The sequence below is a fragment of the Neovison vison genome, chromosome 9, assembly GCF_020171115.1.
Source record: "Neovison vison isolate M4711 chromosome 9, ASM_NN_V1, whole genome shotgun sequence".
Classification (NCBI taxonomy): domain Eukaryota; kingdom Metazoa; phylum Chordata; class Mammalia; order Carnivora; family Mustelidae; genus Neogale; species Neogale vison.
In genome coordinates, this window is record NC_058099.1 from 50071085 (window position 1) to 50096387 (window position 25303).

The window sequence follows — 25303 nt, forward strand, 5'->3', positions numbered from 1 at the left end:
TGAAACCTGACAAAAACTGACTGCACAGGTGATGACAAACCTGGGCAACTGCCTTGGTCCTTCCCTTCTTTTTCCTGTCTAGAAAATGGCAGACTTGGCGTTCCAATCTCTTTCTAATACATTATTCCTCTTACACTGGGCCACCTACTACACCAGACCACCTACTACACCTACTACACCTACTACACACTAATCAGTGAGAAGCAGGGCAGCACCACACATCTGTAGCAGCTTCTTCTATAAGGACACACTGTTTTAAGACACAGTTGCAGTTTGTCCCACTCAGCTTCAAAACCTAGCCTACCACGTGTCCATGTTCACTCAGTTTGTTTCTTAGCCCTGGCTTAGGGCATTCAAAAAGGGAAGATGCTTCCGAAGACAGTCTCTAGGGAGACAAGAACTTCCACATACGATTCCAAGACCTTTTCCACTAGTATGAAAATAAGCCCCTCTGTAAATTTATTTTCAACGTTTGCCTGTAGCTTGGCTTTGGCACTGAGTCGGCTATTACCTTAAACAGAGGGAAAAACATCTCCAGTAGCAGCTGGCAAGACAAAGGGGAAGGGGGAGTGAGGGAGGAGGGAGAGAATGGAAAGAAACTGAACGCAGTCCAAACACAGCTCACATCTGGGCGGCTTAACCCGGCAGAGACCTCCCAAGCCCTGCCAATGGCCAGTGAGTATGACCGGCAGGTGAACTTTGGAATTGTACCACACAGTGTCAGGAAGAAGAAAACCCCGGAGGAGACACTGCCGGTTCTGTAGCACATTGACATGAACACCCTGTTCACACACAGGGTACCTGTCTCTGCTTCCCTCACTGGCCTGGGGTCAGAGGCCAATGCGTGAGGCAAGAATGACATGGTCCAATATCAAAGCACCTTTACACGCAGACCTGACCCTCTCTGTCAGAGGCAAAATAAAAACATTTGGAAAGGTGAACAGAGTGTTTTCATATTAGCTTTTTTTTTTTTTTTTAAGATTTTATTTATTTGACAGACAAAGATCACAAGTAGGCAGAGAGGCAGGCAGAGAGAGAGAAGGAAGCAGGGTCCCTGCTGAGCAGAGAGCCCCATGCGGGACTTGATCCCAAGACCCTGGGATCATGACCTGAGCCGAAGGCAGAGGCTTTAACCCACTGAGCCACCCAGGCACCCCTTCATACTAGCTTTTTATTTGAGAACCTCACAGAATTCCAGAAAGTGGGAGCATGGGCAGCTTTAGCTCCGGAAACGCTCAGGATTCCTGTCACCGGGGAACCGCAAAGAGAAAACAAGGACCACAGGAAGTGTCAGTTGGGTGGGAAGCTGGCTTCCTGCTTGTGCTTCTGAAAGAGTGATTCTCTCTGGGCCTGAACCAAAAGCTGTGTCTACCTGTTTCTGTGAGAATGTTCTAAAGTGAGGGCAGAATCCGCCGTTGAATAAATCATGCATTGCTTTACAGTGTGTATAGACTCAAGGTTGCGTTCCCAGACCAAGTGCTTATCTGATAGCTCCCCAAGCCCCACGTCTTTTGCCATGGGATTAGAACTTTCCATCACCGCTTTCTCAACTACAATGCTATTCTCAGCAGCTTCTCGACCCAATGCTAAAATGCCATTGGGTCTCATTAGAGCTTAAGAAAAAGGCTCCATTTTGTATGTGGCATTTAAATTGCAGACGTGGACTCAGCCTGCCAATTGTGTTCATGCTATCGTAAATCAACCCCCCCCCCCATCCACAGCAGCCTGCAGCTCTCTGGAACACCTCATTCGTATGCAAAGAGGCCCAACTACACTTTTCTTTCCTGCAGACAGCATCTCATCTTGCTATTTTCATGGTCACTCTCTGAGCCTGTAAGCAGCAGAGGGAGAGAAGGTAAGGAAGAATACGAAATTCCACACCCAACCTTTTGTTAATTGCCTCCCAGAAGCTGAAGAAGTTTCTGGGCCATGATCTCCATCACAATGAACAAGTCCTTTACTGGGCACCCTGGATGGGGGTGTATTGTCCTATCTGTTAGAGGGTAAACAGCTGAGAAGTCACAGCCATGCTTTAGAGAGCTTTATAAACTTCTGGGTATAAGGGGAGTAGGCAGAGCTGGTGAGAATGAACAATGGTACAGTGGCTGTGGAAAGCAGTATGGAGATTCCCCAATAAATGGAACTTAGAATTACCAGGTGACCCAGCAATCCCAGGTCTGGATATACGTCTAAGAGAACTGAAAGCTAGGACTTGAACAGATATTTGTAGGTCCATGTTTCTAACAGCATCGTTTCCATGAACATCAACAGATGAATGGATAAACAAAATGTGGTCTGTACTGTTAAATTAATTAAATAATGAGGCCATTAGAGTCTAATGTCATGGCAGCCTACAAATCTAAGCCTATATATGCCTCAAGGTTACAAAATCAACACAGTAAGGATAATCAATCACTAACAGTCAACCAGGCTTTAAGTTATAGCCACTCAAGTAATTGCCTCTCTTTGCTTCTATACTTTAAATAAGCGTCTCCCCTGGCTCCTGTGGGTGAGGTCCCAGTCATGTCCAAGGTGATGGTGCCTGATTCTAATTGATAAATGCCCAAATAAACTCAATATTTTTAATATGCCTGTTTATCTTTTTTAAACAGTTCATACCATGGAATATTTGTCTAGCTATAAAAAAAAAGGAACATCTGATACATGGTACAACAGGGATGAAACCTGAAGAGTTTCTGCTAAGTGAAATAAAAAGCCAGTACTACAAATATTGTTTAATTCCTGTTATATGAGGTACCCAGAATAGGCAAACTCATAGACACAGGAAGTGGAAAGATATTTACCAGGGGCTGAGAGGAGGGGGGATGGGGAATCACTATTTAATGGATATAGAGTTTCAGCTGGAGAAGATAAAAACATTCAGGGGATAGATGACAACAACCACTATAGAGCACTGTGTATGTACTTAATGCCAGTGAACTTGAACTGTAAACCTAAGAATGGTTAAAGCGCTAAATTTTATAATATGTATATTTTATCACAGATACACATAAACACATAGGAAGTAGAAAAGCAACAGGCACAAATAATTAATATAGAGATGGAACTGGGTAAAGAAATAAATGCATGTAAGTAAATATGTGCCATGATGTTTGCTTGTAGTTGTTGAGGACACAACTTTGCAGTGATGTCACTACTGGAATACCAGCTGGTCCTGTTGGCCTTCTCCTATATGTACGTGGACATAACCCCATATGTTGGCACATCCTGTTCTTCCACTGAACAGACTTTATATGAACTCTACCATACTACATTGTTCAGTATATAATAGCACAGGGTAATAAAATATACTATACTATAGCATAGTGTAGTATAGTATAGTACAGTGTAGTACAGTGAGGTGTAATGTAATGTAGTTTAGTATAGTGTAGTGTAGTAAAAAGTATAGGGTAGTATATTATAGTGTAGGGTAGTAAAGTATAGTGATGGGGCAGTATAGTATACGATAGTATAGTATAGTGTATGCAGTGTAGTATAGCATAATGTAATACAGGATAATGTGGTGTAGTATAGTATAGTATAGTATAAGATAGTGTGGTATAGTACAGTATAGTATAATATGGTATAGTGTAGTATAGTATAGCATATGTAGTATAGTATAGTATTGTATAGTGTAGTATAGTATATGTAGTATATGTGAATATGTAGTATAGTATAGCATAATGTAATGTAGGAAAGTGTAGTGTAGTATAGGATAGGATAGGATAAGTGTGGTACAATGTAGTATAGTATAGTACAATATGGTATAGTATAGTATAGAATATAAAGTATAGTATAGTATGGTATAGTATAGTATATGTAGTGTAGTATAGTATAATATGGTATAGTGTAGTACAGTATAGCATATGCAGTATGCTATACTACTCAATAAGTAATACAGTATAATATAATATAGTATAGTGTAGTATAGGATAGGATAGGATAGTGTAGTATAGGATAGGATAGTATAGTGCAGTATAATCTAGTGCAGTATAAGGTAGCATGATATAGTGGAATGTAGTACGGAGTATAGGGTAGTATAGTATGGTATACTGGAATAGCGTTGGAACCAGACGGATCTGAATTTGAATTCAAGCTCTGTTACTTATTAGCTGCATGACCTTGTCCATGTTCTCACATCTCTCGATGTCTTGGTTTCTTTTGTAATATGGTTCCAATCACACCTCTAAAAGCTGTTATGAGAATTCATTGTAAGAATGTAAAGCTCTTAAAGTTGACCAAAGGGAGCAGTCTTACAACCATTAATTATAATGACAAATATGGCTGGGGAGCTGAAGAAATGAAAAAGGCAAGAAAGTAGATGCGAATGTGTGTTTTTAAAAATTATTCTCTGCTATTCTTTTTTTTTTTTTTTAAAGATTTTATTTATTTATTTGACAGAGAGAGATCACAAGCAGGCAGAGAGGCAGGCAGAGAGAGAGAGGAGGAAGCAGGCTCCCCGCTGAGCAGAGAGCCCGATGCGGGACTCGATCCCAGGACTCTGAGATCATGACCTGAGCCGAAGGCAGCGGCTTAACCCACTGAGCCACCCAGGCGCCCTCTCTGCTATTCTTTAAAACTCAAAAATGGAGCTTCATTTTCCATGTAAGTATTATTCTTCATTATTCAAGTGACTTAACTTGGCCCCTCAGAAGTTGCCCACTGGTCTAAGATAAAGAAGGAAGATGGGATTTTCAGAGTAGGTATCAAAAACTCAGGGAGAATTTACCACCATGAACACATTTGCTGGGCCCTTAGCTGGCTGCCTAGTCTTGCTGTTCCTCAACGTCCAACTTATTTATCTCCGTGTGTCAAATACCTCTCTACGAGGAAGAAAAGTTTCAACAGACGAGATATAATAACAGATTCCGTATAGAAACATACGCCTTTATCAATACAGACAACTGAGAACTGTCTGTCTCTATTTGTTTGAACGAGAGAATAGAAGGTCTTATGTACTAGCTTTGGGGTACAGATGGGACCCGTTTCTCATCAGCCTGGGAAGGGCTGATGGAGGAGGTGAGATGTGAGCTGTGAGCTAAGGAAAGGCAGGAGTCCTTTGGAACAATAAAGGCAAGCTGCCAAGTCCCCCCAAATCGGAAGCAGACTAGAAGGCTGGCCTGGGGCTTGAAGCCAGGTGGGTCCTGATCCTAGGGCTGGTATTGTGCTAGATACATTCCTCCAGGCTACACACCAGAAACTTCTTGCTTAAAGCCCCACAGAAGTCTTGCTGGAATCCATTAAAACATTGTTTGAACCCTGGTGACCTTTTGGCTGAAGAAGAGAGGAGGCTCATGTTTGCAGCAGAAGGTTCATCTTGTCCTAGTACAAAAAGATTTTAGAATGAACCAAGACAGAGGTTTTCCATGGTTTGTCTATCAATATTAACTTCTGAGCATTTCCAGCCCATCAGATTCACCCACTAAAGGATGAAAGATATACCTCACAGTCCAGAGAACAGAACAATGCTGGGGGTACCTACTTTCTCATAGACAGCAGTCAGTGGCAAAATCATATCCATTTATTAACCTGGAAGAGCATTTTTTCATGCATGAGTCCACACTCTCGTACCCTGTTAGAATTACTAATAGCCATGGAAGATGGTAGAACTTTAATGCAACTTGCAGAACTCTTGCCTTAAGAAATTAATTCCTATTAGGGGAAAAGATCTGGGATATTTGTCAGACTGAATCTCTAAACAACTAACATTCTAGATTTTGCGAAAGTTCTAAGAGCCTTTGAAGCTTTACGCACTCAATAAAATCTACTTTTATGTGGATGGAATCCCTGATTTATAAATATACAAGCAAGTAAAAATTTATAAAACCATCACCATATCCACAGTCATATGCAGCAATTGCTAAGAAATCCCTAGTGGCCATAACTGTATTCGCTGTTCCATCCCCTGGCATGGCTAATCAGTTCAATAATAGAGACACGTAGATTAGACCAAATTGTCTTCTCCAGCACTTAAAAAGTGACTGGAACAGAGAAAGACAGAAGTCTTCCTCCAAATCTATGTACATCTGCCTTAGTTCCTATGCTTCCTGAAATCTGGCCCTTTGGCTTGTCCTTTAATTCTAATCCCTCAGTAACTGTTCTTCTGAATAAATAGCTGCTATTCCTATTACTGATCCTATACTTCCAATAATCCCTTCTTTTGAATTTTGATTGAAGAGGATACATTTTATTTCTTGTAACCAAAAGAACTTGAGCAGAGATACATATTTTGCTGGGGGGGGGGGGACATTTGTTTTCCTACCCTGAAACTAAGTGTACAGAAGGAAACTCTGTTAAATATCTATTCCTAGCATTTTTAGAAGAGGAGAGGAAAAAAAAAAAATCAAAGGAGTTAAAGGTTTTGAGAAATCTCATAGAAAAGAAATGGAAGTGAAGGAAAATAATGTGAAAGGAAACCAACAGTAAATTTACAGTATTCTATATTTCAAAAGCAGTAGGCTTTTAAAGATAATACAAAGCTGGAATCAAGGGGAAGAAAGATATCATAAGATATATAATTTCAAGAATGGGAATTTTTTTTCCTTTTAAAATAACCATCGGTACTTATCTTAAGGTTTTAAAAAACTTGAGTAGGACTGATGAATCACAGACCTGTACCCCTGAAACAATAATACATTATATGTTAATTAAATGTTAATTTAAAAAAAAAAACACTCAAAAACTTAAGTAGGTGCTCCTTACCTGATATTCAAATGTTGTGTTTTAAAGACTTTAATGTGATCTTAAATCAAATTAGAATAAATTTTCACAAGAGTTCCTTTTATCCAAGAGGTTGGCTATATGCGTTAGCTTTCCTTAGCTTTCCTTAGCTGGAGGACAAAATCAGAGTAGAAGCCTTGCTGACCTTAACCAAGCTTCTGCCTTTGCTTCTTTCTGACAGAGGCTGGAAAACCAGTGGCCCATAGGGCCCCCAATTTTTGGCATCTGGTTGTACATTCTTATAGGCCTGAAATTCAGGAAGGGTTACTTGGGAGGGTGCTATGATTCTGCAAGGTGGTATGATAAAACGAAAAGTCCAAGTTTTAAAATCTGACAGGGCACCTGGGTGGCTCAATGGGTTAAGCCTCTGCCTTCGGTTCAGGTCATGATCTCAGGGTTCTGGAATCAAGTCCTGCGTTGGGCTCTCTGCTCAGCAGGGAGCCTGCTTCCCTTCTCTCTCTGACTCTCTGCCTACTTGTGATCTCTCTCTCTCTCTCTCTCTGTGTCAAATAAATAAATTAAATCTTTAAAAAAATAAAATCTGACATACCGGTGTTCAAATCCTAACTCAGCCACTCACAAGCTATATGACCTTAGGCAGGTGAATTAACCCTTTGGAGTACAGATGGCATTCATGTGAGGTTTAAATGATAGGTCAAGTACTTGGCACAGTGTCTGGCATGTTTCAGGCTCAGTATGAGGTGGATTATTTTCTTACTCTGACAGTTACTGTGATGATGACGTGAATTCCTTTCCCTTACCCTAAGAAACTTCTAGCCTATGTATCCTTTGAGGGAGGTCAGAGATACAGGCAGCTCCAAAGTCCAGGCTGCACAGGAAGTAAAGGGCGCTTGGGAGCGCAGGGAGGGAGTAAAGGGGGCATCTCAAGGCTGCCACAGCTCTTCGACTCTCTAAAATGGTTGCCAGGTCATGGTACAGGCCAAAATGTTGCAGATCTGATTTTTAAAAGGCTATGTTGTGAATTTTGAAGTTTTAGTGGGACTATATTTGCATACTGGCAACTAAGTCAGATTTTTACAAAACCACACTACGTGCACTGAATACAAGTTGTCAGTGGCGGGAGGTGTGCATTTGGCTGGAGGATTGCTAGCTTGCAACCTCTACTTCAGAGCTATGGAAATCATCTGGGGAGAAAATTAAAACTATACTCCAAGTTATAGAGAGAAACCTGGAGACCACTTGGGGAAATACTGGGCTAGACTTACATAGCCCCGATGAAACCATTCTCCATACACACTGCCTAAGAAAGCATGTTTTAAAGGAGCATAAAAATGTTTCTCTGGATTAAAAAAAAAAAAAACAAAAGCCTGTGCATGAAGAGACTCAGGGTTCCTCTGATCTGGTGGGATCCTACTTTCATCCAAACACTCAGCTCTTCAGCCCGAGCTGCACAAGCCTGTCTCCGGACACATGGGGGGCAGGGAAAGGGCAGGTGCTCATTGAGTAGGTCTTTGTCTTAACAAGTCAATTTGTATCCTTTTCTCAAGCAAATTATGTCCTTACAATCAATACTCATAAAAAGGAGAAGAAAAAATTCCATCCCTAGCTAGGTCACATAAAAATCTAGAGTGGAAATGGCTGCACAGAGATGATATCATATTACTCAATAAAAAACTGTCGCCTGAATGGGAGAATCAATGGAGAAAGTCAAATTAACAAGTCTTTCTGTCAACCAACAGGAATACTGAAGTTTCTGCCTTAGAAGCTAAGAGTTACCTGATGGGAAGAAATATCCCCAACAGGAGAACCTTAGGGGACAGAGAGGACAAACTCCAAGCCCATAGTAGGTGACAGCTTGGGAAGATGATAAACTGGCTATATTCTTTCATTTTTTTTTCAAAATCCAAAATTATTGTTTTTATTCTTATTTTAGTTTCCGTGTCTTTTCTTTCTTTTCTTTTTTTTTTTTTAAAGATTTTATTTTTATTAATTTGACAGAGAGAAATCACAAGTAGACGGAGAGGTAGCCAGAGAGAGAGAGAGATAGGGAAGCAGGCTGCCTGCTGAGCAGAGAGCCCGATGTGGGACTCGATCCCAGGACCCTGAGATCATGACCTGAGCCGAAGGCAGCCGCTCAACCCACTGAGCCACCCAGGCGCCCCTCTTTTTTTTTTTTTTTAAATTTCTTTTCAGCGTAACAGAATTCATTGTTTATGCACCACACCCAGTGCTCCATGCAATATGTGCCCTCTCCAATACCCACCCCTGGCTCCCCCAACCTCCCACCCCCCGCCCCTTCAAAACCCTCAGATTGTTTTTCAGAGTCATTTTAATGTGACTTTGGTCAACTCTTTCCAAGCCTCCCTCACCCCCTGGCCCTCTTTCCCTAAAATACTTGTTTATTTCTTGAAATCCTCTGGAACTCTGCTGGCCAAGAAACTAAAGTCATATTCAAATTGAATCATAAACGTAGGTGCACGTGGGACTAGCCAGTCTCCAGGTCATGGCCACGGTGTGATCCCTCCAGCCTGCAGGTGCCAGAGGCTTGCATTTGGCATTTCTGCAGGAATGGATGTCGTGTGTGTGTTTGTGTGTAAAGTTTTTTAGAATGTTTATTGTTGGCAAGGTTTTCCACTTGTATTTTCTTTTATAGTACAACTATTTTTAAGTGAATGGAATGTTCTGTGATAATTTGGCCACAAGGGAGGGAAACTTAGCTCCGAGACAGAAATGCACTCAATCATGGTAAAAAGAGACTGACCAAATGAATCTTCCAAATCAAAAGAATCCTTTAAATTCTAAAGGGTCTTAAAATCCCACGTACAAAAAGCACTTGCCCTCAGGATCGACTAAAGGGCGCTGGACTTAGAGCCAGAACACCTCCAAGTTTGAATCTGGGCTCCCCCACTTGCTTTTTCGGAGACCTTGGGTATGTCACCCGCCTGCTCTGAGGCTCAGGGTCTTCAGAAACAGAATGAGGTGATTCACCTGGTGATCTCCAAGGTTCTTTCAAAGCCACTGGTTCAAAATATTTCCCAAAGCCTCTGAATTTGTCTTGGCCTCTGCGTTCTATTAACCACACTGGTCATTTCTTGCCCTTCTGTCTAGTTCTCAGATTCTTAAGTATTCCCTTGGACCACAAATAGACATCCCACCGCAAAAACACTTTGTACCTTCTTGATTTAAGCTCCTCAAAACAGACCCCCCACCAAAAAAAAAGTAATAGGAAGGACAGGTGGGGTATATTACACTACTTTTGGGTGCCTGGGTGGATTCTCCTGATGTTGGCAAGCAGCCCTTCTTAGGAGTGTTCCAGAAGGGTCATTGGCAACCATGAGTAGACAAAAATGTGGGTAAAATTATTCATGCCTCAAAATCTGGAAGGTATCTGATGTTTTAAATTGTTTTTATTAAGGATTTTGACAATTAAAGTAACTATAATATTTAAAAGATTAAACCTTTTCTTGATATTTCCTTGGAAATATGACAATCAGCCAGCATATAATTACTTGCTAATTACCTTTCATATTTGGATTTGATTCTTAACATTTTTAAACAATTATAGGAAGTGTCTTCAGACACCCAGGTTCAAAAAGGCTTCCTGAATTTTATTTTACTATTCTAATTTAACATTTTTTTTTAAACCTAAGACAAAGTTTCAGATCTTTCCAATGTCTCATATAAAACCTCGCAATTCAAGTTTCTGGGAAAATGAGCATTTTATGATCCCAAACTTAACTATATTAATTATGGAGAGAATTGAACTAATTAAAACTATGTCTGAAGATCATCTAACTAACCGCAGAACATCCTGTAGGAGAAAACAATCTCCAGATCTGTTTTCTAACATACACTTGGGAAAGAAACTACATCACACTGGAATCCTGATTGATATTTATGGACTTTGGAAACCTTGCATTTTGTGAGTTTAATCCCAGGAAAGATCTAAGGGTTTCAGCAATGGGAGTTCAGCCAGAGAATCTGGATGATGTACTAAGCAAACCAACAGTTATGTTGATGGCAAAGGCTCTGGGTAGACGTGGGCCTTCTCCTATGCCATAGTAAATAAAGAATGGATGGCAGGAGACCCCAAATTCTAAAGTATTTCTAGCCTAATATCATACAACGAAAAAAACTTACATCAATGGACTTTGTTTCACAGCCTGACGGAAATGAGTACAAGGCCTAAATAAATTAAAAGGTAAAAAAGACATTTGGAATGAATATTTTTTGTGATTTAGAGAGGGTTCAGTCATCAGGAGACAAAATTAGTCAACAGAGAGATTTACTGATCTGTCCATGCAACTGTCTTATTATTGAGCAAATCAATCAAAAAACACAAAGGATGAGTTGGATACAGTGTCTCCCAGTAAGGGGATCTTGGCTAGATGGTCGTGAAGATTAATATAAAGACAAAGGAAACAGAGTAATAGGTGCAAGGGATGGGAATGAATATTAATTCCTCTGGGAAGTTTCCCTGAGGGACAGTGGGTGTCAGGGAAAAGGGTAACCTGACAGGGGACATCAAGGCCTTCCAACCTCCTCAAAACTGAGTTCCACTGTGCTTTCAATTTGCTCCTCCTCATACAGTCCTCGTTTAGACCAAGATGCCCAACATTAGATGCTTAATAAATTTAATGAATGACTCAACAATACTTAATCTCTCTAAACCTCTTTTCCCTCCTCTACAAAAATGGTAGCAATATACCCCCACCCTCATGGGTTCACATGAGGATCCAAGGAGACAAAATACATAAAGTGTTTGCACAGCAAGTGCTTGGGATGTGAACTGACCCATAAAGATCAGTTCTTATTATTCTATCAGACATGATCACCTCTGTTTGTATACGTGAGAAAAATGAGGCTTAAAGAACCTAATAGACGACTCCATATTCACACAGATTGTAAGTTCAGAAGTCAGACTTCAGACTTATATTTGATTGAGTCCAAAACTCAAATTCTCTCTCGCTCCACATGTTGCTGCTAATTATAGTTCCTCGTGTTTCAGCCTCTTCACCGTGACACTGTAAGCTTCTTGAAGACAGGGATCACGACCGTCTTCCTATTCCCATGGAGTCTAATTCAGGACCACATAGCAGCCCTATTTAAAAATCTGAGGGAACGTTTCTGGATTTCAAACATCTCAGATGTAATACAAGGATCGTACTGCAAGATTTTATTTTTTTTTTTACTTTTTAATTCTTTAGAGATTTTATTTATTTATTTGACAGAGAGAGCTCACAAGTAGACAGAGAGGCAGGCGGGGGCGGGAGGGAAGCAGGCTCCCTGCTGAGCAGAGAGCCCAATGTGGGGCTCCATCCCAAGACCCTGGGATCATGACCTGAGCTGAAAGCAGAGGCTTTACCCCACTAGCCACCCAGGCACCCCGAACTGCAAGATTTTAAACTCCCCTTTTGGTTTTAGACTGCCTCCTGTGAAATCACACAGTGAATTAAACAGCAGAGTTAACATGCGCTTACAGCTAACTGAATAGTGCTTTGTTGAGAATTTACTATACTGGGAAAAGATCTTCTCAAGCCCAAAGCTGTGCAACTTCCAACTTGATGTCACTCGTCATTCATTCATTCATTCATGTTGAATGAATGAACAGGTCTTCATTAAGACCCGTTGCATGCCAGTTTTAAGTCAGTTTTAATACATATAAATACTTAGGGTCAGAAGTCACTTCTTGGAACAATAATGAATGAAGGAGACATCCATGCAGACTAAAGGATTAGTCATAATAACTCTGTGCAAGAGTGAGAACAGGTCACTCTCATAGTGTCTCTCATATAGTCCATAGACTTCTGAATCTTTGTACCACATCTAAAAAGCAACTTTCTTGAGGTATATTTCACATACTGTAGAAGTATACAGTTTATAATGGTTCTAATACATCCATGAAATGGTGAAACCATCACCAAAGTCTGTTTAGAACAGTCTCTTACCCCCAAAAGAAAGCGGACACTCATTAGCAGTCACTCCCTGTTGCCCTAACCCCCAGCCTTCAGCAACCACTAATTGACTTTTTGTCTCAATAGAATTGCCTATTCTGGACATTTTATATAAATGGAACAAGAGAATATGTGGCCTTTTGGTGACTGGCTTCTTTCATTTAGCATCTTGTTTTGAAAGTTCACTCAGGTTATAGCATGTACTTGTACTGCATTCCTTTTTATTGTAGAATAATATTCCATAGAGATGGACCACATTTTATTTATCCATTCAACAGTTGGTGGACATTTGGGTTGTTTCTGCTTTGGGCTATTATGAAAAATGCTGCTATAAATAACTGAGTACAATTCTGTGTGTGTGGACACATGCTTTTATTTCTCTTGGGTATATACCTCAGAGTGGGATTGCTTGTTCATATGGTATCTCTGCTTAACATTTGGAGGAACTGCCAGACTGTTTTCCAAGCAGCTGCACTATTCTGCACAACACTTCAAGACACACACACACACACACACACACACACACACGAATAACTATTTGGTGTAAATGTTGCAGTAATTCCCATGGAATCCTTGCATAGGTAATAAGGCGATTCTCCAAAGTAAGAAACAATAAATAAGGGGAAGCAGGGAATATTTTTTTTCTTTAGCTATGATTGCTGCAGAAAGCAGAGGTTCTGGCTCCTGGAGAGGTGGGCTTGAGTTCCGGTCATAGCTATATACCCCAAGGGATAGCCTAGTGACTAAAAGTGAGTATTAAGTTTTTGAATTAATAGCTACCCAAAATCACTGCACAGTGAAGGATAAACTTTGCCCAAAGAGAGGTGTGGCTTGTACCCTTAGTTCTTGGGAGGTAACCTTTAAACGCTTGTGATTTCCTGACCAGTAAGGAGTTTTGTTTGTGGGAGGGCTGTGGGCCATGCTAGATAGGCTATTTTAACAATGTGATTTATGGTGAGGGTTTTGGGTTGCATTGTATCAACTCAAATTCTGGAGAGGCTGGAAACCAAGGTCAGCCATGCAGGTGGTCAACCATGTCTTTGTGATCAAACCTTAGTAAGAACTCTGGACACCAAGACTTGGGTGTGTCCCTGCTTGACAATACTCCATGCATATTGTTACATATTGCTGCTCGGAGAAGCAAGGACCATCTATACAACTCTCCTGGGTGAGGACAACTAGCAGGTCTATATGTGAACTCCTCTGAATCCTGTTCTCTGCATTTTTTCCTTTGGCTGATTTGGATAGGTATCCTTTTGCTGTGACCAACTGTAACTGTGATTACAGCAGCTTTCAGTGAGTTCTGTGGGTCCTTCTTGTGAATTATCAAATATGAGCGTAGTCTTAGAGATCCCAAACTTGAAGCTGGTATGAAAAGTAAGAGTAGTCTTGGGGAATCTCAAACTTTGTAGTCACTAACAATACTGAAGCACTCTTAAAGATAATTAGGAAAAATTGAGCACTTTGAGTATTTTTTGCAAGAAAGAGGCCCAAAGAATCATCTGTGAAACGAAGCATCATGTGAAGAGTCAAGAAAGCTGCCGGAGGGGCGCCTGGGTGGCTCAGTGGGTTAAGCCTCTGCCTTCGGCTCAGGTCGTGATCTCAGGGTCCTGGGATCGAGCCCCACATAGGGCTCTCTGCTCAGCAGGGAGTCTGCTTCTTCCCCTCTCTGTCTGCCTACCTTTCTGCCTACTTGTGATCTCTCTCTGTCAAATAAATAAATAAAATCTTTAAAAAAAAAAAAAAAGGCTGCCAGATCCTGGGGTGCCTAGGTGGTTCAGTGGGTTGAGCCTCTGCTTTCGGCTCAGGTCATGATCTCAGGGTCCTGGGATCGAGTCCCGCATTGGGCTCCCTGCTCAGTGGGAAGCCTGCTTCCCCCTCTCTCTGCCTGCCTCTCTGCCTGCTTGTGATCTGTCAAATAAATAAATAAAATCTCAAAAAAAAAAAAAAAAAAAGCTGTCAGATCCTGATAGAGCTTTCATTTAATGGAACACAAAATCCCCAAGTCAGGGGGTTTCCTACCTGAGCTATCTACAGTCATACCCCTAAAACAAAGATGTGTGCTTACCGATACTGTGCTTCATTGTTAAAAAATATCTTTTCCAATGGAGCACCTGGGTGGCTCAGTCATTAAGCATCTGCCTTCGGTTCAGGTCATTCTGCCAGGGTCCTAAGGATTGAGCCCCAAATTGGACTCCCTCCTCAGCGGAGGGAGGAGATGATGCGGAGGGGAAGCCTGCTTCTCCCTCTCCCACTCCCCCTGCTTGTGTTCCCTCTCTCACTGTGTCTCTCTCTGTCAAATAAATAAATAAAATCATTTAAAAAATTTCCCCAGAAAACAGATGATATATAATAGGGATAATGGGGTTTGAATTGTAGCTTTGTCTTTGTCTAGTTGTATGAACTTCTATGAGTCTCAATCCCCTCAGTTATCAAATGGAAATGATAAAGATATCCCAAAGAACTGGCGTAAGAAGCACATAGCGACATACACAGTCTATTCTGCAAACAGGATTGCACCAAAAAGGACAAAACCTGAAATTTGTTTCTACATTAGATTCACTCTCTCTTCAATTACTTCACCAAATCACTTTGGGAAAACAGTCAATCCTGCCTTTCCCAGACCAAGCTTCATTTCAATGGAAAAATTAAATGGATATAACTTTCCAAAAAAAGGCTCTCCTATGAAAGCTATAGGAAGAAAGTTTCCCACAAGCTGAACATCAAGATGGAAAAAAATATTCCCATTTAACAAAAATGGTATCTGCGAATAGACATAATACATACATTTAAAAAGGACCAAAGTAGGATGGCAGGAAGGAAATATCACGAGATGAATGAGGACCTATGGAATGTTACTTTTTATATCTCTTGGCTCTTCAAAGAAAGAAGATACTTCGAGGATCTTTGAAATGCCACACGCTAGTTTGACTTCAGTTTTTCCCTGAGACAAATACTTGGGTTGAGTTGCCATCCAGCTGGTATATGGTCATAGGAAAGGTTAACCTGGCCAATGTCTAAGCATGTATAAAGAGGCCTGGGAGTATACAAACTTAATGGACTTAAGAAGACAGAGTTAAGGAGGGAAGGAGAAGGATGCAAAGTCACCGAGTGCATACCAGATGGCACACAGTACACTGTACATGCATCATCTCATTGTTCATCACTGCCCCAAACCAGTGCCTGACTCTTTTCCTACGTTTCATTTCAAAGAAATGAGCAACACCACACGTTCAAACTAGAAAACCAGGCACCACCTTCAACGCTCATTTTTTTCTCTCCTGCTGCATTTAACCAATCACCAAGTCCATGGATTCCACCTCAAAGTTGTATTCGAATCTCTCCTTCTCATCTCACTACGATTTTTTGACCCTTTCCAATCTATTGCTTTCGCTGAAGATGGAGTGCTCTTTCTAAAATATATATCTTACCTTATCTTCCATCTGCTGGAATTATTTCAAAGGCACTCTATTTGCCCTCAATATCACAAGTCCCCAGTCTTCTTACATTTGGGTAAGAAGACATCTCCTTTACTCTCCTCCTTCAGTTCTAGGCACTGGTTAGAGCATTTTCAGTTCTCTTCCTCTGAGCATTCCTTGACCCCATGTCTTGGTTAAATACTCCACCTATTTACACAGCCTGAATTTCTTCCATTGTTGCTCCTACACACTATTAAAAACATATGTATATACGTGTGTGTGTGTGTGTGTGTGTGTATGCATATGTTTGCACTATATATAAATAAACAGGGATGCATGCTATTGTGGGCTGAATTGTGTCTCCCAAAAAAACATGTTGAAGTTCCTTCACCGCTCCCTCCCCCCATTACCTGTGAATGTGATCTTATTTTGGAAAGATCCTTTTTGTAGAAATAACCAAGTTAAAACGAGGTCATACTCAATTAGAATGGGCCCTGATCCAATATCACTGGTGTTCTTATAAGAAGAGAAACCAGAGACACCAGGAGAAGGTGATGTAAAGACAAAAAGATTGGCAGAGAGGGAAGATGGCCCCATGAAGATGAAGGCAAAGGCTGACTGCCACTATTAGAAGCTGGGAAGAGGCAACAAGATTCCACCCAGAGTCTCAGGAGAAGCATGGCTCTGAGGACACATTGATTTTGGACTTCTAGCTTCCAGAATGTGATAGAAAACATTTCTGTTATTTTAAGCAACCTAGTAAAGAAACCGACTGTGTAAGAAATTTGGGCTTTCTTTACCCTGATGCAAAAGAGTGCATCTGAAATGATTTGAGCAGATAAGAAACGAAGCTGAATCTGTATTTTACAAAAAACACTTTGTTTACAGTGAGGAGAATATAGTCTAGTGACTTGAGTGTACTTTTTTGTATTCAGTGAGGGGCGTGTAATATAGGATGAAAGTATAATTTTCTATATATTCCTCATCTCTCTCCTCAGAGTGTAAATTCAGAGACTTGTTTTTTCTTCTTCATTCATCTGTCTTTGGTAATCAAGCATACATACACACTGGTAATTCCTAAGTAAGTATTTGTTAAGTGAATAGTTTTTAAAATAACTGAATTTTTCACAGTAACCCTACAAAGGTATGGCTCTAGAGAAAAGAGACCTTACTTTACTTTGTATCCTCAGTACCCCACATGGAGCAGTTTTTTGAGAGAAGAAATAAACAATGTTCAGAAATTAAGTAACTTGCCAGAAATTAACTAGTAAGGTAGTAAATGAGCTCACTTCATCTTTACTGTATCCTGCATACCAGGGGAGAAAGAAAGAATATGCATTACATCTTTTAAGCAACACCAGACTTCCACAAAGAAGTGGATTACAAAACACAGAAGGAAAACGGCTAACTCCTTTTTCCTGACATCACCACCTTTAGAATAACTGGTAGACATTTGATACTAGTGACTTAGGTCACAGACAGAGATGGAGAAATAATCATTCCACTTAATTCCTTTCTAACTGCTCACTACAGGAGTTATTAAAAATGGAAAGAACTTCTTTGTTAGAAATGCAGTTCTTTGTAATGTTGCCATAATGTAAATGTCAAAACTCCATGATCCAATTTACAGCTTATTTTTTAATTGTACTATTCATGTTAAAACAATACCCTATGAGGAATTACTTGAAAGAAAGTCTTCTCTTCCTTTTTGAAATGGCTTATTTTCTAACATGGCCATAAGCGACATTATAAATACGTAGATTCATTACAAGAGAGCCAGTTGGTAGTGACACTTGGTCTTTTTGATACATAAATTAGGTATCAGCTGATGAATTTCATTAATTATAGCTACAAAGTACACTTTTTGGAATCTGACTTCAAAATAACCTCAAAGTTATTTTTAACAACAGCACATGTTCTATCTGTAAATTTATGCTACTCACTTTTATATATTTAAAACAGAAACCAGCTTTGTGCTTTATAGCAAATATAAATGGGTAATTTGGATAATGAAAATAAATGAATAACAGCAGGACTAATAGAGCTGATCCTATTTGTGATGCCTCATTAACTCTGGACAGGATGCAATTCACTACCCTGGGCCAGGAGCTGATAATGGCACAATGTGGAGCTATTAGTAAAAGAAGGTTGCAATAGGAAATTAACAGAAGGTCTGTTCATTCACTGGGACATCGGTGATACCGATGTATGTATAACTGCCTTAAACTGCCTTAAACCGTGCACTCAAAAAGAGAAAAAGTCAACAGCAAGGAGTAGTTGGGTTACTACTATTACTATCCCTACAGGCTAGTATTTATCAAGCTTAGAGTAAGAACTTTAAACGTTTGATTACTTAATCCTCCTAGTAATCCTACCAGGTAGTTACAAATCTTAGCCTCATTTTGCAGGTGAGGAAGCTGTGGCATAGGAACTTGCTCCTATGCCTCAAGTCCCATATCAACAAGTGATGGAGCCTAAAATCGAACCAGGAAGTCTGACTCCAGACCCTTTGCTCCAAACTGTTCATAGGATGACGAACGCTGCTCTCCCCGTCCTGCCCTCCGTAACCCCCTCCAACTCTGCCTTACCTCCAACTTCATCTGATCTTGAACTACAATAAGCAAATAGAAATCCCAGTATTTCTTAGTTTGAGAGAGAAGCTGGGTAGACACCAGCACAGTGACCTGCCAATGATGATCAGTTACTAGAGTGGGAGGGAAGGGAAGGAGTATGGTTTGAAAAGATATATTCACTAAACCTGTTGATTTCATGTATAAATGATAGTGTTGAGACTAAATAAAATCTTGGACCATGGGACATGCATAGTCAAAAATGTTGATAAACATTGACATTCTCTGACCTCTAGCCTGCCATTAACGAGTTGTAAGATCCTGGGAAAATCATACCTAGTACCAATATTTCTCTGGGTTGGACTAGATCTCAAAGACAATGTTCTCCAAATGCTGGTCTGTGAAGAACTATAACAATTACTGTGTTCTGGAGGCAAAAAAAACAAAAAACAAAAAACAAAACAAAACAAAACAAAAAACCTAAGTAGAGGGTAGTAACTTTCTCATGTTTGAATTAAAGACTGTCCTTGATTCTGAAATCAGGTACTTACTCTGTCCTTGATATTAACATTTCAGTTAAGAAATGATGATGGTGAAATACATGATTTAAGTTCTCCTTTTCTAATGTTCTTAGCGGAATAAGAAGTTACTTGCTTTATCTCCTTCTAGAAACTTTTTTGAGTTGTTGCAGGGTTATGACATCTCACATAGGGAACCACAAATTTTATGTATTTTTCAAGTTAAAATGTTCAGGGTTTTCTGCATTTCCACAGCACTTCACAGTTAGGCATTTTCATACGAATATCTCACGATAGTCTGAGAGACAGCCTTATTTCCCCCAGATTGAAAAACAGAATTCAGGAAGGCTGGTTAAGATTATGAAAGAAGAGCCAGATTCTAAGTCGTGTCCTTTGACTTTAAATCCTGTCTGCTTCTCAGCCCGTAAGTGCTTCATAAATCTGGTCAAACAACAGGATAAGGAGAGCGTTCTATAGAGAACTAATAAATCTGAGTTTCTGGGGGATGAGGACTAAGAGTCGTATCTTTTAAGAGCTATCCAAGTGATTCTGGTATGTAGCTTAGTTTGGGAACCATTTCGGAACATCAGATGGTTCCTATCTCTAGCCACTCAGCCTCACCAGAGAAGTGGGAGTTTGGAAGTCAAACAGAACTCAGTACCTCTGGGCTGGTGCTGTGACTGAGCATCAGTTCTTCATCTGTGAAATGAAGATAATGCTGCCTAATACGGAGAGTTGTAAGTGCAGCTGACCTTGGAATAATCTGAGGTTTAGAGCTGCCCACCCCTGTGCAGCTGAAAATCCATGTACAACCTTTGACTCTCCAAAAAGTTAACTACTTACAGGCTACTGTTGACTGGAAGCCTTGCCCATAACATAAACTGTTGATTAATAAATATTTCATGTGTTATATGTATGATGGACTGTATTCTTATAATAAAGTAAGCTAGAGAAAAGAAAATGTTAAGGAAATCATAAGGAAAATACATTTTCTGGACTGTACTACAATTTACCAATACAGTAAGTTTATATCACCTGTTTACAAGATGAAATGTCTCCATCAATATTGCTTTACTGATACAAAACACTGTAGGTGGTGTGGGTATTATTAATGTCCGAAATGCAGAGATCCTGTACAATCTGTGTTTGTGTGTGAGTTTTGATAGGTTTTAACTTTTTATGATAGATCTGTGCGTGTCCTACATTAGTAAATGATAAAATAGACTACCTCTACCTATATTTCATGCATTCATGACATAGCTAACTTTTTCTTAATTTTTTTGAAATTTCTAGGCTACTTGGTTCTTCTTCAGATTTTTTTCAGATTGTTGCAAATTTACAAATTTTTTCTAATGTAATTTGTTGAAAAAAAAATCCATGTGTAAATGTACCCATGAAGTTTGAACCCATGCTTTTCAAGGGTCAATTGTATTAGAAAAAAAAATAGACAAAAAATGCCTAGGTATTGTAGTCACTCAAAAATGGAAGTTACTTTATGATTAATATTACTACTATGAATGATTATACTGCCTAATAGGACACTCCAATATTACTAAGAGTAAGGCATTATTATAAATGGTGATGATTCTAGAATTTTTCTGAAGCAAATCCCCAACAAATAGAGACAAGCCACTCAATCATGACCTTGGGACATTTTCTGGTCTCAGTTTCCTTCTCTATGGATTGTTAAGGTATCTCCTGGCTAGAAAGGGTTAAGATTCCACAGTCGTATTCAGTAGTTTAATAGTTGTATTTAATAGTTTAATAGTTGTATTTAATAGCTTAATAGTAAAAGGCCCAGTTTGAGGAAGTGGTTCTTACTTGAGCATTAAACAGGTATTAACAGAAATAATTAGCACTTATGAATGACAACTCTCTGTAGTTACGCTGTCATTTTTTATCAAAGCAAGGCTATGTCCAAAGGTAGATATTTGCTTCTTTATACTTATAATTTATATCTGTCAAGCATCAAAAATATTTGAGACAGCTTGCCAAGAAAGTTATAATAAGGCAGAAAGCAAGCCAGAGAAAGAGCTAAGAATCCCCAACAAATGTTGTAGAAATGAGGGAAAATAGAGCAGAGAAAATGATTTTTTTTTTGAAAACTTAGAGAAACTGTTCAAGTGAAAAACTGCACATTTCATTTAGCATTGAGACTCCTGACAGTTTCAAAATTATGAAAATATGACTTTTTCTTAATGTTACTTACCAAAGACTAAAAATACAAATACACAGATATAAGCTAAGTAAAGGAATTTTTTTCTAAGTAGAAAAAAATTTAGGCATTTAAACTCTATGAAGTAGTAGTGAGTGCTTTTCTTACACTGACTGACTCTACTTTTGTCCTTCTAAAAATGTATACACTGCATTTAAACATTCCATCTTTATTCCTCTGTCATCTTGCTATCATCTGTTCCTTCCCTCTTTTTTATAAAGCTGAAGTAGGCTCTAATCATGAAAATACAGGCTGTTATGGTAATGGTAGCAAGGATCCAAAATTATACCCATTACAAATTCATATTGAGTTATAATTTTTGATCCCCTGAGCATGATTAATTTGATTTATTGCTTTCTACCCTTTGCCCTAGTTTTAATCAAAATGAAAACTCCTTCCTGGTTTTAGGCTTAGTTTTCTTACTATTTCCTCACTGTCACTGCCCTGACCCAGGCTCATACTTTGCCTCACCTTGGCTGATCTAAGAGTCTCCTTCCAGAAGGATTCCTTGGTTTTAGGACCTTGCATTTCAAAGTCCGACAACTGCAGCTATATTAATCTTTTTAAGACAGAGCTCTGACTTTGCTTTTTCTCCACCAAAACACTCCTGGCCACCCACTGTTTGCAGAGTCCTGCCCGTCTGCGATTCAAGCATCTATGATTTTCTCCCAAACAATCTCTCTGTCTTCTTACAGTAGACCTTGGGGGTGCCCTGCTCTCTAGCCAAACAGCGTATTAGTGCCTAAAAGCAATCCCAGTTATTTCATTTCCTTTCCCATGCTTTTGCCCCTTTTAGATATTCTTTTCAGATACTCTATAATTTACATTTCCCACCCCCCCAATCTAAAAAGTTAAACTCATAGGAATTGAAGTGAAGGAGGCATCTTATACTTGTAAAACAAACGTCCAGCACTATTACTCCATGTTTACTATATATAAAATTCATGCTTTCACTGCTGAGATAGGATTCCCTTTCAGTTGCCAACATATATGAGGCCAGCTGGCAGGATTAGTCGAGGAAAGAAAGAGGCCACGTTGAACTCCCATGCCACAGAAATAAATGAAACCTAATTTGCTGACCTGTCTTGTTTATTTTGGTCCATTCATCAGTGTAATACAGTACAAACAGCTTTGGACTAGGTATCAAGAGACTGGGAATTTAGTTCCCTTTCATGATCAATCATATAACTTTCAGAAAATCATAATTATTCTGGTTTTTTTCCTCAATTTGCAAAATGGAACTCTGGTTTTACTCCAGTAGGAAAAACACATAAGAAATTATTATTTTTTTTTCACATAAGAAATTATTAATTTATTTGCCATTCCCTACAACATAGCTTCTTTTCTATATGCATTTGCTTTACAATTCTCTATTATTCCCAAAGCTGTTATGGATTTCACAATTCCACACCAGTGAAAATCCCAGAGAAGGAAGCAGGCACCAAAATATCACAAGTAATACTCAAATCTATGGCTTTTTAGGACATTGACTAGATAATCTCTTAGGCGTTTCCTATCTCTAAAATAGTTAAGATTCTATATTCTAATTTGTATCCAAAATTCACATATCTTTTGTATATAAAGTCATTCACAGACATATATATATATTACCTTGATCCTTCCACTTGGGAAGTGCATGGACATGCCACAATTTCCCTGTCTCATGATGTTAGACTTTATGAAGGTTTAGCATGTCTGTCTCGCCTCTCATATACAGAAAATCATTCAGGACACCTCACGTTTCTTGTAGTAATTCACATTACAGTTATTCCTTTTATATGTAAATATAGGTTTAGGTTTTAAACAAACATGTGAATTTGAAAAGACAAATTACTGAAACATATTTTACGCTTATTCTTATATTGCTAGCTGAGATATTAGAGATTCTGGAGAAAAATTTCAACCAATATTGTCTTGGAAGAAGCAAAGATTCTCAGAATGTCTACTTAGTGAAATACAAAAAGTATATGGTCAAGTATAGCACACGGGAAATTTTAGCAACTACCTGCTCTGAAAACTAGGTTGGTCACCCTAATCCAAAGTTGAAGATGGCAAATACACCGCAAACATATTAACTACTAACTTTCTCTCTTCTTACTAACTCCCCACCCAACTGATAAATTGATACCAGAAATCAGACCTCTTTATTATCCCTATTTTAAAGACTTGCCTGGAGGAAATCTGACTTAGCTCACATTTCCATGCCTTTCAGGAGTTTGCCTGAACTTTCAACAAAATTACAGTTACAATAATGAAGAAATAAATTTGCCTGGAGTTCACGTGGAAACTTCAGAGCTAATCTTACCCAAGGTATTCTGAAGCTCTAAGTAAATGAAAATCGATACCTCCAAATACACACACACACACACGCGCGCGCGCATGCATGCACACATGCACGCACACCAGAAATGCACATACAAATACATTTTAGGGACAACCAAGGTAGAGGCAATTTCAGAGTCTAATACAAAACTGACACACACAGTCAAGAACTTTCAGCCTTTCATATTCAGCAGAGACTCAAAGAAAGTAAAAACAATTCCAGCCCTCTTTTCCTTAACATAAACTACAACATTTGTAGTTTCAACTGAAATTAAACCTCAATTCTCAAATCTGTCATCCTTCATAAACTCTATAAAAAGGGACACTGAATGATTGAGATAGCAGGACTATACGAAAGGTATTTACATAGAGGCACTAAAACCTTCTGGGAAAATAGAATGGAAAGAAACCAGCACTTACTTGGCACAAACCACTGATGCACATATCCAAAGACTCTGTGTAGCAACGGGTGCCATCTAAGACTTTAGGTGCAAGTTCAACAACCAGGGTTGTTCCTTTGGCTTGGCATTTGAGTGAACATGGATTGTCAGGGTCATTAGACACAGGAAGCCATTCATAAAACTGGCCATGGTGCTTGACATCATTGTGAGCGGAGCATTGCTGAGCCCGGAAGTCGCCTGCTTCTGGTGGGCAGTCCTGGAGAAGAGAGGTGGGAGGGACACACAGGTGAAAAGGGCAGCCCAAACAGGGAACTGGGGCAGCCATGTGGTCTGTCAAAGTCTTAGAAAATAACACAAATGTCCTGGTGTTAGAGATGGACACTTCTATATCATGAGGGGGTCATAGGATTCTTCGGCTTTGAACAATGTAGAGCTTTGAGAAAGTAAATCACCTGGAAATATATTTTTGGATTAAAGCTAAATGGAAAAGTAACCAACTTGAAATCGATCTGATTGATATTTATTTCGTTGGTAAAGTTGCCACCCTGGAATCTATTTTCTGAAATACGTTGATTGGTCCACGGATCCCTCCCCAATGAAATACCATTTCGAGTTCCTTGTAACTTCAGTAGACCTGACTAAAGTCAGAGGGTTAGTCAAAAAACATGTCTGCTGCTTTCAGTTCTAATAATGAAAGCTATGACAGTACTAGAACAGCTCACAGCACAAAGCTGTGATAGCTTCCTTCAAACATTTTTTGTGTAATTGTGAGTTTTTCTAAAACTTAGGCTGCACAGTATTTAGAATTAAATATGGGGAGCAAAAAAGAGAAAAGAGCATTTATATCGGAATTTCCTTAGCATAAGGCAACACAGCAGAGTGCAAAGGTTTGGACTTCTCAGATGGGAGCAAAGCTATGATATAGTGGGTCTCTCTGAGACTAGGTTTCCTTTTGTTCAAACAGAGGCAATAATACTACTTAGCCCTCAAGGTCACTGTGAGAATTTCATGGGCTTATGTCAGCCAAACACTGGCATAAGAAAGAAAGTACATGGTAGCTATTACTATGATTATTCAATGAACCCACTGAAGAGAAAAAGCTGGAGAATTAGGAGATTCTCTGAATTTGAATTTTAAATCACATTGGCAGAGACCAGTGGAAAATAAGAATGCTTTAAATGTATATCTTATAAAGGGCATTTTAAAATTAAAACTATAACCCA

General features: G+C 39.4%; 1 protein-coding gene across 1 annotated transcript in view; it reads right to left on the reverse strand.

The window, feature by feature from the left end:
• The window catches only part of ADAMTSL1 (ADAMTS like 1), a 390585-nt gene that overhangs the window by 276058 nt on the left and 89224 nt on the right, over positions 1-25303 (reverse strand). Inside the window, exon 5 of the mRNA XM_044265608.1 lies at positions 24100-24336. Coding sequence (XP_044121543.1) covers positions 24100-24336 — 237 coding nt within the window. The remainder of the gene's footprint in view (positions 1-24099; positions 24337-25303) is intronic.